The sequence below is a fragment of the Pithys albifrons genome, chromosome 24 (assembly GCF_047495875.1).
Source record: "Pithys albifrons albifrons isolate INPA30051 chromosome 24, PitAlb_v1, whole genome shotgun sequence".
In the NCBI taxonomy this organism is placed as follows: Eukaryota; Metazoa; Chordata; class Aves; order Passeriformes; family Thamnophilidae; genus Pithys; species Pithys albifrons.
The window spans coordinates 7,267,951-7,284,399 of record NC_092481.1 but is presented as its reverse complement, the minus strand read 5'-3'; the positions used below and the strand labels follow the sequence as shown (position 1 = coordinate 7,284,399).

Genomic DNA, 16,449 nt, shown 5'->3' with positions numbered 1-16,449 from the left:
GGTGTGATCTTTGTTATCTGAACAAACAGTTGTCTTGGGTTAACAGTACAGGAAATGATTATGATTTCTGCTCTCCCTTCACGTGTGCACCCCTTCCCATTATTGCAGGACTGCTCTCCCTGAGTCCTCACAGATCCCTTTTGTTTGCCCCCAGACAACCAAACCTGAACATGATGTTCCAGTTAGTCACCACAATCCTTGGGAACAGACAGAAGCTGTGTAAATGCTCCTTCATTTCTTACATACTCAGTGAACACATCCAGCTTTAGTTCCTGTGTCCACTTTAGTCTTCTGTTAAACCCCTTTCTCTATACCCTGGCCAGCAGAGAACAACCAGACATTGCTGAGCTGATGAGCACCACGTGTCAGAGGAACAGAGACAGTGACATTTTAAAAGCTGTGAAGTATTTGACAGTCATTAACAATTACAAAATAATACTGGAGTGGGTGTTGTTAAACTGACCTGCATATGAGCAGAGTTAACAAAAATGAGGCACTAAAAGAGCAAAGGGAATTCATCATTCTCCCAGTTTGCAAAGAACTCCCAGGATCTTGTCATGGTCCAAGTCTGTGCAGCTCAAGTAACCCAGACTGTGTCTCTACTGAGTGTAAAATGCCAGGACCTGGAGCCCTTTCCCTGTTCCCTGCCCATCAGCTCCCACTGCTGGATCAGCCAGTGTGCCAGCTCAGCTCCTCTGGAGCCATTTCATTCCAGCTCAGAGTGCCAGTTCCCACGTTCCCACGCTGGGAGAGCAGTCTGTGAGGGGAGGCTGTTTGAGTTGGTAACACAACGTGGTACCAGCAACTTGGGCAGGGTGTTCTTGTTCTGGGACAAGGCCCTTCTCAGGGGGAGCTTTACTGGCATGAAGGATTATTGTGCTCACTTTGCTTCCCAGGCAGGTCTAATGCTAAGCAGAGTTCTGCAGCCAGAATTAAAAGCCATGTGGGTTACACAGAACTCAGATCAGCAGCACAGAAATCCAGGCTGGTGGAACTCGGGGAGGAGGAGGAGGAGGAGGAGGAGGAGGAGGAGGAGGAGGAGGAGGAAGGTGCTTTGAAGAGCTGCAAAAAGCCCTCCATTGTTTGGGGTTGCTGGGGAACTGCTCAAACTGCACCTTGAAACCAAACACACAGCGTGGGTTTCCATCAGTACATTCACAGAGCACTGAACAAAGGCTGTGTCTGTAAACTGTGGGACAGAAAACACGAGGCACTTCAGGTTTGTTTCTGAACCAGTGCAGAGATCATTCATTACTCATTTAAAGCCTGTTATAGAACAAGAGTGATTTGCTTTGCTGATATAAAACAGGAATGATTTTAAAGCAAAAGGTGTATATATGTGTTTGCTTTGAAAAAACCCCATGAAGGTGTTATTTTGGTTCAGTACCTACCTGGATATTCCCAGCACACGTGACAAAATCTGCCTGGCAAACTCACACCTTCCTTGTTTGACCTCCATCGATGGCAACTGGAACACAAAAGTGATTGAAATTATAAACTGTAGACACCAACCCTTAGAACACACTGATCCTCTTTAGAACTGAAACTGATGCTAAAACATTTTAATTGAAAGCACTAAAAATTCTTAAAAGGGCATTTCCACTGCCTTTGTTCCCAACTGTGTGGATTCTGTGTTTGCAGCACTGGTGCCCGTGCCCTCACCCCAATGCCCTCACCCCAGTGCCCTCACCCCAGTGCCCTCACCCCCGTGTCCTCACCCCAATGTCCTCACCCCAGTGCCCTCACCCCAGTGCCCTCACCCCAGTGCCCTCACCCCAGTGTCCTCACCCCCGTGTCCTCACCCCAGTGTCCTCACCCCAGTGCCCTCACCCCAGTGCCCTCACCCCAGTGCCCTCACTCCCGTGTCCTCACCCCAATGTCCTCACCCCAATGTCCTCACCCCAGTGCCCTCACCCCAGTGCCCTCACCCCAGTGTCCTCACCCCAGTGTCCTCACCCCAGTTCCCTCACCCCAGTGTCCTCACCCCAATGTCCTCACCCCAGTGTCCTCACCCCTGTGGCCTCACCCCAGTGCCCTCACCCCAATGTCCTCACCCCAGTGCCCTCACCCCAATGTCCTCACCCCAGTGTCCTCACCCCTGTGGCCTCACCCCAGTGCCCTCACCCCAGTGTCCTCACCCCAGTGCCCTCACCCCAGTGTCCTCACCCCTGTGGCCACAGGGCAGCCCATGACAAAGGGACATTCCCAGTTCCTCAGGGATACATTCCCAGTTCCTCAGGGAACAGCCAAACCAGCAGGATTTTCCTCACTCTGCAAACTGTGTCCACAGCCCAGAGCAATCCAGTGCTCTGGAGGATGAACCTGCCAGGGTGGGATCCCAGCACTGGATCCACTGCACAAACCCAAGGGATTTCTGTCTGCAAAGGGCTCCAGGAGAGTATTTCTAATCTTCTCTGCATCTTGTGCAGAGCTGTGATTCCCAGGGTGAGAAGCTCCAAAGGGAAACCCTGGCAGGGTGCATTTCAGTCCTTCACCACAGTCCACTCTTTGGTGATCCCATTGTTTCCCAGAATGTCCACAGAATCATTTTTGTGTGCTGCCCATCCCCACCATAAATCCAGTCTCTACTTGTACTCTCTTGGCTTGATTTGCTTGTTCTGTTGATGATTTTTGTAAGCAGATCTGAGTCTGTGTTGCACAAGGTCACAAACTGAACCTGCTGCTTGCATAGAGAATGTTAACTGTAAACATTAAATGCAAAGAAACATTGTCAGAGACCAACATCTCCTTTTGCAGAGCCCTGAACAGACCACTGAGAGTACAAACACCATAAATTACCTTGTTTTTGTAAGAGTGGTGAATATATCTGACACACACCTCCTGTGTTAGTGATTGAACTTCATCCGTCACTCAAAAACTAAAAGCCAGGCAGTTCTGAGTGTGAGACTGCCAGGGCATGAACAGCAATGTCCACCCAGTTTTCATTCATGAATATTAAAAAGCCAAAATCCACTAGTGACAGACAGCAGGGCTGCAACAGCTCCAAGTCTTTCAGTCCCTGAGGGGACCTGAGGGGGTTATGGATCCCTGAGGGGGTTATGGATCCCTGAGGGGAGTTATGGATCCCTGAGGGGAGTTATGGATCCCTGAGGGGGGTTATGGATCCCTGAGGGGAGTTATGGATCCCTGAGGGGAGTTATGGATCCCTGAGGGGGGTTATGGATCCCTGAGGGGAGTTATGGATCCCTGAGGGGGGTTATGGATCCCTGAGGGGAGTTATGGATCCCTGAGGGAGGTTATGGATCCCTAAGGGGGGTTATGGCACCCTGAGGGGATTATGGCGGCCTGAGGGGGTTATGGCACCCTGAAAGGGGTGATGGCGGCCTGAGGGAAGAGATGGATCCCTGAGGGGGTTATGGCGCCCTGAGGGGTGTGATGGACCCCTGAGGCGAGTGCTGGACCCCTGAGGGGTGTGATGGCACCCTGAGGGGAGTGCTGGACCCCTGAGGGGTGTGATGGAACCCTGAGGGTGGTGATGGTGCCCTGAGGGTGGTGATGGCGCCCTGAGGGGGTTATGGCGCCCTGAGGGGGTTATGGCACCCTGAGGGGACTGCTGGACCCCTGAGGGGTGTGATGGCGCCCTGAGGGTGGTGATGGCGCCCTGAGGGTGGTGATGGCGCCCTGAGGGTGGTGATGGCACCCTGAGGAGGTTATGGCACCCTGAGGGGAGTGCTGGACCCCTGAGGGGTGTGATGGCGCCCTGAGGGTGGTGATGGTGCCCTGAGGGGGTTAGCGCACCCTGAGGGGACTGCTGGTCCCCTGGGGGGGGGCGGTGCGGCCCCGCCGCCATCTTGCCCGGCGTTTCGGCGGGAAAGGCGGGCGCGCGCGGCGGGCCGGGCCGAGCTCTGCGCATGCGCGGCGCGGGCCCCGGTCGCGTGTTGGCGCCGCGTGGGGCTCTCGGCGGAAGCGGCGCGGGAAGTCTCGCGAGAGGCGGCGCTGGCGGGCGCAGCACTCCGGCCCTCTCCGCTCGGCCCGGGCCGCTCCCGCCCCGTCCCCGCCGACATGTCCCGATACCTGCGGCCCCCCAACACCTCGCTCTTCGTGCGCAACGTGGCCGACGACACCCGGTGAGCGGCGGTGGCCCGGGGGCTCGCTCGGGCGTTGGCGGGCTCGCTAGGCCGCGCGCGACGGGGTCCCGCGTGGGGGGGGGGGGGGCGATCCCGGCCCGCTCCGGCCTGCGCGGCCTCCTCAGCTCTGCCCGCTCCTTTTTGTGCGGCCTCCTCAGCTCTGCCCGCTCCTTTTTGTGCGGCCTCCTCAGCTCTGCCCGCTCCTTTTTGTGCGGCCTCCTCAGCTCTGCCCGCTCCTTTTTGTGCGGCCTCCTCAGCTCTGCCCGCTCCTTTTTGTGCGGCCTCCTCAGCTCTGCCCGCTCCTTTTTGTGCGGCCTCCTCAGCTCTGCCCGCTCATTTCTGCTGTGCCCGTTCGGCTCTGCCCGCTCCGTTCTGCGCTCCCCGCTCCTCTCTGCCCGCTCTCCCCTCTCCCCTGCGCTCTCCCTGCTCGGTTTCCCCCTGCTCAGCTCTCCCCTCTCCCCCCTGCGCTCTCTCCCCTCGCGGTGCTGCCCGTTCCCCGCCCCTCCACAAAGCTCCGTCTCCAGACAGAACAAAGCTGGGCCGCGACACAGTGCGAGTCCCGCCGCCGCCTCGGGGCGCTCCGGGATGCTCAGGAGCTGTTGGATGGGAGAGGGCAGCGCCTCAGTCCCCAAAATTCTGGCGAGGCTCCCCCGGTGGGGCGGGAGGTGCTGCCGGCTCGGGGATGTCGCTGCGTGGATTGTACTTGAAGATTTAGAAAATTTCTTTGTTAATCTACCCCAAGTACAGTGCGCAGGAATAGCACGGAAAGTGGAGGGGGTTTGGCTGGAAATCCTCTGTCATCATCCGTGCAACGTGCTCCAAATTATCCCAAAGCAAGTGACAGGAGATGGAGAATTTAACCTCCAGTTTCCTGAGTCCCTTTACAGCTGGAAATGAGCGACAGAACTTCCCCCAGGGGTTTGAAACAGTCGCGCCGTGTGTCGTGCAGGGTCTTGTTTGATGTTTTTAGGAAGCCGCTGGTTTTCCCCACGCCTCCTTTGCAGTTTTGGTGTTTGGCACCGGCTGTGGGACGTTTGTGGAGCGTTTTGGTGTGGAATGGTCGTGTCGGAGCACTCCGGTGTTGGTAACTTTGTTAGAATTTGTATGGAAGTCCCTGCGAGCTCTAAATCTATAAAATCCAAGTTTTCCAACCCTGCCTGGCCAACTCGTATCGAAGTTGTTGAGCAACCAACAGCAGCGTGTGCAGGGAGGAGTGGAGTGTGTTGGGGACCGTGTGGTCAGAGCTGAATAGCTTCGAATTAAACTGGTTTTGTTGCATGAATTTCCTTTGCTCTTCCCAGTAGTTTATTTTACCGTAGGAGCAGCTGAGGAGGGTGATTGCTCCCAAACTCTTTACAATGATGTGGATCCCACTGAGGCTTCCCCGGGAGGCTGGGATTGGATCCTGCCTGGAGGTGTTTCCATTGTGGTCTCTGCCGGCACGGACTGTGTGGGGATTGTTTCCCAACCGATGAGAAAGAGAAATGTAAAAATACTAAAAAATAGTAATAACTCTTTATCCCACCTAAATATGGTATTGTCTGAGCCTTTCTCGTGCAGGTTTTTGGCCTCAATGTCCCCAAAACGCACGTAAAGGAGCTGATGTGGTTTAGAGCCCTCTGTGGTGAGTGGTTGTTCCAGGGGTAGGCGCCGTTGGGCGGTTTTGTCTCAGCTCTCCAAAGCCAACCCTTTGGAAAAACTGTCCCGAGGGCACGAGTGTTGCTCCCTCCAGGTCTGTTCTGTTTGATGTGGTTGGAAGTATTGATTATTCAGTGTAGATGAGCTTGGGTGCCCGGGTTATTCCTGGAGTGTTTATTTGGAGCTTATAATTGATGTTTGTGTGTTGCAAAATGACCCTTGAATTACATGAGGCACTTGAAGAATAATAATAATAATTCTCAACAGTCCTTTTGGGTTCTTTTTGCTTTCTGCCAACCTTTGCTGGTACCTCCTGCCCTGCCTTCCCTGCATCACTCCTCAGCTGTGCGTGTTTTGTTCTGAGTTACGCCGGGGGCCGGTTCGCAGCTGCCGGGGTGGATCTGGAGCCGGTTCGCAGCTGCCGGGGTGGATCTGGAGCCGGTTCGCAGCTGCCGGGGTGGATCTGGAGCCGGTTCGCAGCTGCCGGGGTGGATCTGGAGCCGGTTCGCAGCTGCCGGGGTGGATCTGGAGCCGGTTCGCAGCTGCCGGGGTGGATCTGGAGCCGGTTCGCAGCTGCCGGGGTGGATCTGGAGCCGGTTCGCAGCTGCCGGGGTGGATCTGGAGCCGGTTCGCAGCTGCCGGGGTGGATCTGGGGCCGGTTCGCAGCTGCCGGGGTGGATCTGGAGCCGGTTCGCAGCTGCCGGGGTGGATCTGGAGCCTCCTCACTCCCCGTTTGTTCCAGGGAATGCCCGTGTTCTCCCAGCAGCGAACTGCCCGAATGCCTTTCCCCCCGATGCCTTCCTGCGGCGCTGCTGTCCCGGGCGCTGTCCCGGGCGCTGCCCCGGGGCCCGTTTGTGCCGCGGTGGCGGTTCTGCCCCCGGCAGTGACAGCCCCGCGCCGCCCGTGCCGTTGCAGGTCCGAGGATCTGCGCCGGGAGTTCGGCCGCTACGGGCCCATCGTCGACGTTTATGTCCCGCTCGACTTCTACACCCGCCGGCCCAGGGGCTTTGCTTACGTTCAATATCCTTTCTCCAGATGGCTCAGTAGTGAGGGGTGTTGGAGTTTGAAACTCAAGTTTGTGTCAGAGGTAACCAATCTACGTGAAAAAGCAGTTTATTTTTGTGTTGTATCTAATAAGTGTCTTACTTATGTCGTGGTGTTTTGTTGTTTTTGAAGATTAACTTCTCTCGATTGTTCTTTGCCTTTTTTGCAAGACTTAATCAAGTCCAGTAATATAAATCTTGCTTATGCCACTGAAATTAATGCTGTGTGATTTAAATGCAAATTTGTCACTGACTCAGAATTGTCTGGCACGTTTTAATTATCACTGGTGTGTGTAAGTAAAGTTGTGCTTAGCAAATTGTGGCTGGTGTTCCAATATAATATATTGTTAATTTAACAAATGGAAACTGGAATCACTTGATGGAAATCAGATTGTATAAAAATGAGGTGAAGTTCTTTACTATTGTCCCCTAATTTGCTGTCCTCTGTTGTTGCCTCAGAATGTAAAGCTGTACAGTAATGGCGACCCCAAAGAGAAAGCATGAAAGAACCTTTAGAGTAGAGTTCAACAATTAAGGCAAGTAGACAAGCCAAAGACCTCTTAAGGATCAGGCTTGAAGAGAAGGGAGAGTTTGGGAAAAGAAAAGTAAAGAAAAGCTGGAAGAAGGACAAGCCATAATGGGAGACAAAGCTTCGCTTTATCTGCAAAAGGGGGAAAAGGTTGTTTTTCAAAGTTAAAGATAAAGCCATCTGTCATTTTTGGCCAAGCATCTCATGACAAGTCCTTCTGACAAGCACTTAAAGAGTTAAAGGTCAAGATGAAGTTGAATGGTGGCCAAGATTAAAGGAGTCATACCTGATGTATCCTACAGAGTAACAGTTTCTCTTCTGCCTGTCACGTAAGCAGTAATTTGGTGAATTATTCTGGTTTAGTCCATTGACAAAACCTGTAATATTTCTCTTGGGAGTGCTGCTGTACCTGTGGTCTGTTCTGGGTGTATGGAGGGCAGTTTGTCTGTGCAGAGCTGGCGCTGCTGAGAGCTGAGCTGGCTCAGGAGGGAGAAGGGACTCGCCCTGTGGGCCCTGTGGCTGAGCAGGGGGTGAGTCCAGCTCTGAGGGGAGTGCCAGGCCCTGCCTGGGGGCCCTGCTGGCAGTGCCCGCCCTGACCCACGCTGGGCAGGGTCTGTGCACACAGCCTGGCACTGCTGAAACCCAGAGGCTCTTGGGAAAGCTTTATCCCAGCTCTAACAGCAGTAGTTGGTATTTACTGTGGGTATGTCCAACACAATTTTAGAACTAGGGTTTAACTTTAATAAGCTCAGTGCAGTGGAGAGAACTAAATGACCATTAATGAGTGTATTTTGAAAAGGATACCTTTATTTTCTCTGCATAAGTGCAAGTGGGAGAAGAGAAAAGTTAGAGTATCACATAGAAACTGCTTGGTGATGGGTGAATTCATGGTCATGTTACCAGATTTAAATTTTATTACAGGAGTTCTCAGCTGGTGGTTAATTAAAAAATAATTCACTAGTGTGTAGTGTAGCACGACAAAAGAACTTAGAAAAGCTGCCTGTAAAGCTGGAAAATAACTGATGTTTATTTTAAGTACCAACTGTGTAACTGCTCCAATTGCCAAGCCCCTTAACCCGCCCACATTCGAAGATGTGCGAGACGCAGAGGACGCTCTGCACAACCTGGACCGGAAGTGGATCTGCGGGCGGCAGATCGAGATCCAGTTCGCGCAGGGCGACCGCAAGAGTGAGTGCCCGGGGCTGTGCCTTTGGTCAGTGCCAGGCACTGCTGCCTGTGCTGCTGGGGGGGCTGTGCCTTCAGTCAGTGCCAGGCACTGCTGCCTGTGCTGCCCTGTGTGTGTTTGTGCCTTCCCTCAGTGCCAGGCACTGCTCCATGTGCTGCCCTGTGTGTGTTTGTGCCTTCCCTCAGCACCAGGCACTGCTGCCTGTGCTGCCCTGTGTGTGTTTGTGCCTTCCCTCAGTGCCAGGCACTGCTCCATGTGCTGCCCTGTGTGTGTTTGTGCCTTCCCTCAGCACCAGGCACTGCTCCATGTGCTGCCCTGTGTGTGTTTGTGCCTTCCCTCAGTGCCAGGCACTGCTGCCTGTGCTGCCCTGTGTGTGTTTGTGCCTTCCCTCAGCACCAGGCACTGCTCCATGTGCTGCCCTGTGTGTGTTTGTGCCTTCCCTCAGTGCCAGGCACTGCTGCCTGTGCTGCCCTGTGTGTGTTTGTGCCTTCCCTCAGTGCCAGGCACTGCTCCATGTGCTGCCCTGTGTGTGTTTGTGCCTTCCCTCAGCACCAGGCACTGCTCCATGTGCTGCCCTGTGTGTGTTTGTGCCTTCCCTCAGTGCCAGGCACTGCTGCCTGTGCTGCCCTGTGTGTGTTTGTGCCTTCCCTCAGTGCCAGGCACCGCCACATGTGCTGAGTGCCCTGTGTGTGTTTGTGCCTTGATTAATTCCCTGTTAGCTTTCACTGTTGGGTAAATTCAGGAATGTTAGACTGTCTCAGTCATGGGTTTGACCTGCCATACCAGTTTGCAGCTGGCCTGAAATCTCCTCTGCCAGCTCTGTATTCTGGTTTTATGGAGCATCACTTACTGTTTTTGAGGGGGGTTGCTTGTTTTTTTCCTGGGTTTATGATACCCACGAGGCTGCATCAATTTCTGTGCAGTGGTTAAAGCAGCACCAAGAGGCCTCTCTGTCCTTTCACAAACATCCCTGCTGGAATCATGGATGAGAACCATGAGTGAGCCTCTGCTAAACACCAGACATGGGTTAGTCACTAAGTGACCAACGCAGGGCATGTTTTTTAACTTCAATACTGTTTTTTTCACAGCACCAAATCAAATGAAAGCCAAGGAAGGGAGAAACCTGTACAGCTCCTCTCGCTACGACGACTACGACAGATACCGGCGGTCCCGGAGCCGCAGCTACGAGAGGAGGCGCTCCCGGAGCCGCTCCTTCGACTACAGCTACAGGAGATCCTACAGCCCCAGGAAGTGAGTGTGGGGTGTGTGATCCTACAGTCCTGGGAGGGGAGTGAGGGGTGTGTGTGTGATCCTACAGCCCTGGGAGGGGAGTGTGAGGGGGTGTGTGAGATCCTACAGCCCCAGGAAGTGAGTGTGGGGTGTGTGAGTGATCCTACAGTCCTGGGAGGGGAGTGTGGGGTGTGTGTGATCCTACAGTCCTGGGAGGGGAGTGTGAGGGGGTATGTGAGATCCTACAGCCCTGGGAGGGGAGTGTGAGGGGTCTGTGTGAGATCCTACAGCCCCAGGAAGTGAGTGTGGGGGGTGTGAGATCCTACAGCCCCAGGAAGGGAGTGAGGGGGGTGTGTGTGATCCTACAGCCCTGGGAGGGGAGTGAGGGGTCTGTGTGAGATCCTACAGTCCTGGGAGGGGAGTGAGAGGGGTGTGTGAGATCCTACAGCCCCAGGAAGGGAGTGGGGTGTGTGTGAGTGATCCTACAGTCCTGGGAGGGGAGTGTGGGGTGTGTGTGATCCTACAGCCCTGGGAGGGGAGTGTGAGGGGTGTGTGTGTGATCCTACAGCCCTGGGAGGGGAGTGTGAGGGGGTGTGTGAGATCCTACAGCCCCAGGAAGTGAGTGTGGGGTGTGTGAGTGATCCTACAGTCCTGGGAGGGGAGTGTGGGGTGTGTGTGATCCTACAGCCCTGGGAGGGGAGTGAGGGGTCTGTGTGAGATCCTACAGCCCCAGGAAGGGAGTGAGGGGTGTGTGATCCTACAGTCCTGGGAGGGGAGTGTGGGGTGTGTGTGATCCTACAGCCCTGGGAGGGGAGTGTGGGGTCTGTGTGAGATCCTACAGTCCTGGGAGGGGAGTGAGGGGGGTGTATGAGATCCTACAGCCCCAGGAAGGGAGTGGGGTGTGTGTGATCCTACAGCCCTGGGAGGGGAGTGTGAGGGGTCTGTGTGAGATCCTACAGCCCCAGGAAGGGAGTGTGGGGTGTGTGTGATCCTACAGTCCTGGGAGGGGAGTGTGACGGGGTGTGTGAGATCCTACAGCCCCAGGAAGGGAGTGAGGGGGGTGTGTGTGATCCTACAGCCCCAGGAAGTGAGTGTGGGGTGTGTGAGAGATCCTACAGCCCTGGGAGGGGAGTGAGGGGGGTGTGTGAGATCCTACAGCCCCAGGAAGGGAGTGGGGTGTGTGTGGGGTCAGCCTGCTGGGGGAACACACCTCAGTGACCATTTAACTGTTAGAACTGTGGGGAGGTTGGGGGTTTGTGTGCCTTGCATGCTGCATCAGAGCAGAAACAGGGAACGAAGCCATTCTGTGCTTCACTGGAGAGTAATTTAGAAAAGCAGAGCTTGGAATTTGGTTTCCTGAGTGTCTGTGTATTTAAGTGGGTGTTTGTTTCCCTCCTCTGCTGTGCCCTCCAGCAGCAGACCCGCGGGAAGGCCTCGCCGCAGCAGAAGCCACTCGGACAACGATAGGTAAACACTTTTGCACCTTTCAATTCCAAACTAGATCACTGTGTTCCTTGAACTGTAGGTTAAAAAAAAAAGTTTCTCCTGCAAAAACGGTAAACAATTTTTAATGTTCTAGATGTGTGAGAATAGTGTTTTTACATTCAAATCTCCTCTCTCCCCTTTATTCTGATAGGTTCAAACACCGCAATCGATCTTTTTCAAGATCTAAGTCCAATTCAAGATCACGATCCAAGTCACAGCCCAAGAAAGAAATGAAGGCTAAATCACGGTCTAGGTCTGCATCTCACACCAAATCTAGAGGCACTTCTAAGACAGATTCTAAAACACACTATAAGTCCAGCTCAAGATATGAGAAGGAGTCGAGGAAAAAAGAACCAGCTAGATCCAAATCCCAGTCAAGATCACATTCTAGATCTAGGTCAAAATCCAGATCGAGGTCTTGGACTAGTCCCAAGTCCAGTGGCCACTAACAGTGTATCCATGTTGGTTTAGGCATGTAAGATTCATTTACACACAGTTCAGTTTACTTAAATTATCAGGAATATGATGTTGCAGCAGTGCTAAAAATATTTTCTTTGTCAGTTTTCCCTGTAGCCAACAATGGTTAAAATTCAAACAGTGTTGAGAAGCCACAGAGAGAGAGAGAGGGAGAGAGAATGTCCACTTGGTAACATGTCATGGGCAGCTACTGATTGGGTTGTGGTGTCTCTATGTATATTTTTGTAAAGACTTGCATTTTTAATGCTTAGATATTGGTGATGACTTGGTTGATAGTAACTTGCAACATTGTCCTTTTACAAATGTCACACCCACAGAGAAATTGGTCCCAGTTTGTGCTGAGCAGTTAAACCAGCTGTTTAACTGGTTCTTTTAACACTAAACTTTGTGAGAAACAGAGAACTGGACAGCTGTAGTGCAGCACTGGCTGCCGGGTCAGCCTGGCAGTTTGTTCATGGCCCAGGGCAGGGTTTGGGGCTCCCCTGCAGTTTGTTCATGGCCCAGGGCAGGGTTTGGGGCTCCCCTGCCCACCAGCACCACTGGGGCAGTGACTGGAGCTCTTTGCAGAGAGAGTTTGGAGGGTTTAGCCCTGGAGAGATGGTACTGACACTGCGTGTACAACACGGGGAGAGAGTTGGTCTGGGAGACTGTGCAGTGTCGTGACTTGTCGGGACAGAGGCGTCGCTGCCTCTGCCTGGCTGCTGTGAAGGTGTGAGGGGAGAAAACCCAGCTAGAAATGCAACATTACATTCAGATTTCAGCAAATGGCAGAGCAACTCAGTAATAGGTTGTGTGTACATTTTATGCAGTTTTTGTATCTATTCTAAATTTTAGTGAGCAGTTAACCATAAAATTGCTTAGTTTTCCTGCTGTTAGATACAAGTAGATAGTTTTGTTGTGTGTGTACAGTATATAAGAGCTAAACCTTCATGCCAATGACTCCTGTGGTTAGTTGGTGTGTCCATAGGTATCAAACAGTAGCCTTTTCTCTGCCTGGGTAGGCAGGATTGCTTGGACACAGCAGAAGGAGTTGGCCAGGCAAATCTGAACCACTCCTTCCTCACATTGATAGTGGTTTGGTTACCAGGTGTTGTTTCACTTCAGAACAAGCGTTTGGAGTTGGATATGAACAAGAGCTGCATCTCTGGCTATGTAGTTTGTCACCAATACAATATATTTAGAATAGCAAACCCAGCGTGTGAGCTCAGCAGTGTTCCATCCTTTGTTATGGAAATGGCTTTGGCCTTGTGTTCTCTATTTACTTTCCAAAGCCAGCAGCCAACACTCAGTGTCCTCACTGGCTGGTGTGGCAGCACACACAGACACTGATGGCCAGAAGTCCCTTTTTAGAGAATGTGCCAGGTTTGGGGCCCGGGCTCCAGCAGGGCCTGTGGCAGGTGCAGGGGCTGTGGAGAAGGAGCATTAGGGGTGACCATGTCTGTGTACACTGGGCAGTTTCTCACCTTCTCTTTCCTGTTTGCAGCCAATGTTCATGTTCTGCTATGCAATCATTTATATGCACGTTCCTTTCATTTTGTAGACTTTCCTGGATGTATAGTTCAAAAACAGCAAAAAGTCTATTTAAAACTGTAGCAGTAGAGTGCAGCTCTAGCAGAGGAAAGTTGTGGGGTTAAACTTTGTATTTCCTTTCTTATAGAGGCTTCTAAAAAGGTATTTTTATATGTTCTTTTTAACCAATATTGTGTACTACCTTTAAAACATCAATGTTTTGATCAAAGTAACTACAGACCCAGCTTATTTTCTGCTTGCTGTAAATTTAGCAAACATGCTGTAATAAAAAAATGAAGGAAATACTGACCCACTGGAATTATTGTAGCTTTAGAATTTGGCTCCAGAGCATGGTTAGGACAGAGCTCTGCACCCCTCATGGAGTAAAATCCTTACTATGGTATTTCAGTAAAGGCAGGAATTTATCAATCATTTAATGACTGAGTAAATGTCATTTCACATTTTTAAGGGGTACAAGGCAAAATGAGAATGCTGAGCATAAGTTTTAGTCTAATATATTGAATTTTATTTACCATTAACTTTCATTATTGCTGGATGAACTTGCCCTGTGGTTATAATTCAGATCTTATTAGCCTGGTTATGAACTCCATCAGAGCAGCAGTGAAGGTGCATAGAGTCAGATTTTAGTATCACCTGATCAGTTTGTAATTGCCATATCAAACCTGGTGCCAGCAGTGATGCTGAGGGAGCTGACAAAGCTTTGCTGGGGCCATTCAGAGATGGAGGTGCCTCCTGGCACTGGGGGAGGTTCTGACACTCCAATTTTGCCTTGATAAACTCACACTTTGAGTTGAGCTGTGAATACCTCACAGCTTTCTGCTTGTCACAGCAGAAGCCCCCACCCTTTTCAGCTTTGTATATCTGGTCTTCATGACTAAATCCTTCCTAAAGGGGCCTTCCTGACAGCCATGGGGAGAGCAGGGTTGGTTTGTCAGGGCCCTGCACGTCAGTCCTGCTGGGATCAGGGCTGGGATCAGAGCTGGGATCAGAGCTGGGGTCAGAACTGGGGTCAGGGCTGGGATCAGATCTGGGGTCAGGGCTGGGGTCAGGGCTGAGATCAGATTTGGGGTCAGGGCTGAGATCAGATTTGGGGTCAGGGCTGGGCTCAGGGCTGAGATCAGGGCTGGGGTCAGGGCTGGGGTCAGGGCTGGGATCAGAGCTGGGGTCAGAGCTGGGCTCAGAGCTGGGCTCAGAGCTGGGCTCAGAGCTGGGATCAGGGCTGGGCTCAGAGCTGGGATCAGGGCTGGGCTCAGAGCTGGGATCAGGGCTGGGCTCAGAGCTGGGCTCAGGGCTGGGATCAGGGCTGGGATCAGGGCTGGGCTCAGGGCTGGGCTCAGGGCTGGGATCAGAGCTGGGATCAGAGCTGGGGTCAGAACTAGGGTCAGGGCTGGGGTCAGAGCTGGAGTCAGAGCTGGGGTCAGAACTAGGGTCAGGGCTGGGGTCAGAGCTGGGCTTAGCTGGGGTCAGAACTAGGGTCAGGGCTGGGGTCAGAGCTGGGATCAGAGCTGGGATCAGGGCTGGGATCAGAGCTGGGGTCAGGGCTGGGGTCAGGGCTGGGATCAGAGCTGGGGTCAGGGCTGGGGTCAGGGCTGGGGTCAGGGCTGGGGTCAGGGCTGGGATCAGGGCTGGGGTCAGGGCTGGGATCAGGGCTGGGGTCAGGGCTGGGCTCAGGGCTGGGCTCAGGGCTGGGCTCAGGGCTGGGCTCAGGGCTGGGGCACAGGGAGGAGAACAGCTCCCAGTGCAGGCTGAGTGAGTGGAGACTGCAGAGTAACGAACTATTCCTTAACTATTGTGTCAGCATGTCCTTATGATTGTGTGCCTCAACATTGATGTATAGCACAGTTTAATATCTTTTTTGTTTTGAAAATCCAGTTCATTGCAAGTATAATGTAGTGTCTGCCAGTTCTGATGGTTCTTTCTTTCTCTCCCAGAGGTAGGACTAAACTTTGACTTGACTTGTGTATATGAACAAGCCAGAAAAGCCGAACACAAACCCACGATGTTTCAAGAGTGCATGAATAAAGATGTTGTCCTAGTTCTTGCTCCCATGGAAAAATTGTGAAGAAGCTGTTCTGTGGGCCTGTCAGTTGGGGACGAGTTAGCAGGATGTGGCCAAAGGGGCAGGGAATGTTTATGCATTCGTGCAAGTCCAGCCACAGCCCATCTAGATACCATCTCCCTTCCCTGATGCAGGTGCCCCAGCCCTGCCCTATTAACAGGAGCCTGTCCTGTGCAAGCTTCCTGCAGGTTATGCACAGCTGGAATGCAAGGACATTGCAGGCTACAAAAGATCATGTCTAGGCATCTTTCTTTTGGAGTCTCAAGAACGGTGGGAATCGCATTTTCCTGTGCTAAACTAGATCTGTCATTCCTGCGAAATTTGTAGAATTGTAGTGTGTGAAAAACAAACAAAACATCTGCTGAAATAATGGCTGTGCTCCAAACTCTGCAATGGATGGGTGGCTGCACTCAGAGAAGGCTCTGTTGGAACTTCTTTTTCACCTACAGTCCATGCACCCAACTGATAATAAAAATCTCCAATTTAGTGGTTAAGTAGCTGGGTGTTTAATTAGGGACTCTGATAGACTGGTCTCTGAAAGCTCGATGTTATCCCTTCTGTCTTTTCAAATGTTTCATGTACAGCCTGTTGAGTGGAATTGTCCGTTCCGATGTTCTTTGGGCTCCCTGCTGGCCGGAGCCATTCCCTGCCCCAGGGCAGGGCAGTGTCCTGGCAGGGACGGGCACAGCACATCGAAGTGCAGAGGCATCAACTGACACATTTTAGGACATAATCACCCATTAAGAATTGCTGGTTTTCTCCATTTATCTTGTAACTTGCTTAAAAGTCTGTAGTCCATTGCTATATTTGTCTAAAGATGCTCTTGCTGATGAGACTTGTAGGAAGGGGAGACTCTGTACCCTGTAGTGTGTTTGATCAAAGATGCTGATGTTTTATTCATCCACATCCTTTCTTCTTGAGTTTTGTGTTCCATCTGTGCAAAAATAACCCTGTGAACTGGGAATAAAATGTACAAGTTTTGACTATAACTTGAGAGCACCTTCTGACTCGATTAATTAGTGTGGGAGATGGAGCCCCAGCAGTGCCAGGTGCTGGTTCTGTGAGGAATTTTAATTAGTGTTGTTTTTCCAGCCCTGTGTTCCCAAACCTCTGGAAGGGCATCCAGGAGGCTGCAGTTAAACCTCCTCGGAGGGACCTGCCCCAATGATGTCACAGCCCTTTCC

General features: G+C 52.2%; 1 protein-coding gene across 7 annotated transcripts; it reads left to right on the top strand.

Moving 5' to 3' along the window:
- Positions 1 to 3,934: 3,934 nt before the first annotated feature.
- SRSF10 (serine and arginine rich splicing factor 10) lies at positions 3,935 to 16,259 on the top strand. 7 transcript variants are annotated; one of them, XM_071576988.1, is made up of 7 exons: positions 3,935 to 4,088; positions 6,642 to 6,748; positions 8,385 to 8,486; positions 9,573 to 9,735; positions 11,128 to 11,181; positions 11,351 to 11,452; positions 15,138 to 16,259. In XM_071576988.1, the coding sequence occupies exons 1-7, from the start codon at positions 4,024 to 4,026 to the stop codon at positions 15,154 to 15,156; spliced, it is 612 nt and encodes a 203-aa protein (XP_071433089.1). In that variant the 5' UTR covers positions 3,935 to 4,023; the 3' UTR covers positions 15,157 to 16,259. The 7 variants fall into 7 exon arrangements, with proteins under 7 accessions (XP_071433089.1, XP_071433092.1, XP_071433090.1 ...); XM_071576991.1 differs by lacking the exon at positions 11,351 to 11,452 and having other exon boundaries at positions 11,131 to 11,181; XM_071576989.1 differs by lacking the exon at positions 11,351 to 11,452.
- The last annotated feature ends 190 nt before the right edge of the window (positions 16,260 to 16,449 follow it).

What these genes read in the sequence shown, in the direction of transcription:
- SRSF10 (XM_071576985.1), top strand. Translation starts at nt 4,024, where the DNA reads ATGTCCCGATACCTGCGGCCCCCCAACACCTCGCTCTTCGTGCGCAAC. An exon ending in AACGTGGCCGACGACACCCG is followed by an intron (nt 4,089 to 6,641) that starts GTGAGCGGCGGT and finishes GTGCCGTTGCAG; the next exon opens with GTCCGAGGATCTGCGCCGGG. An exon ending in GGGCTTTGCTTACGTTCAAT is followed by an intron (nt 6,749 to 8,384) that starts ATCCTTTCTCCA and finishes ACCCGCCCACAT; the next exon opens with TCGAAGATGTGCGAGACGCA.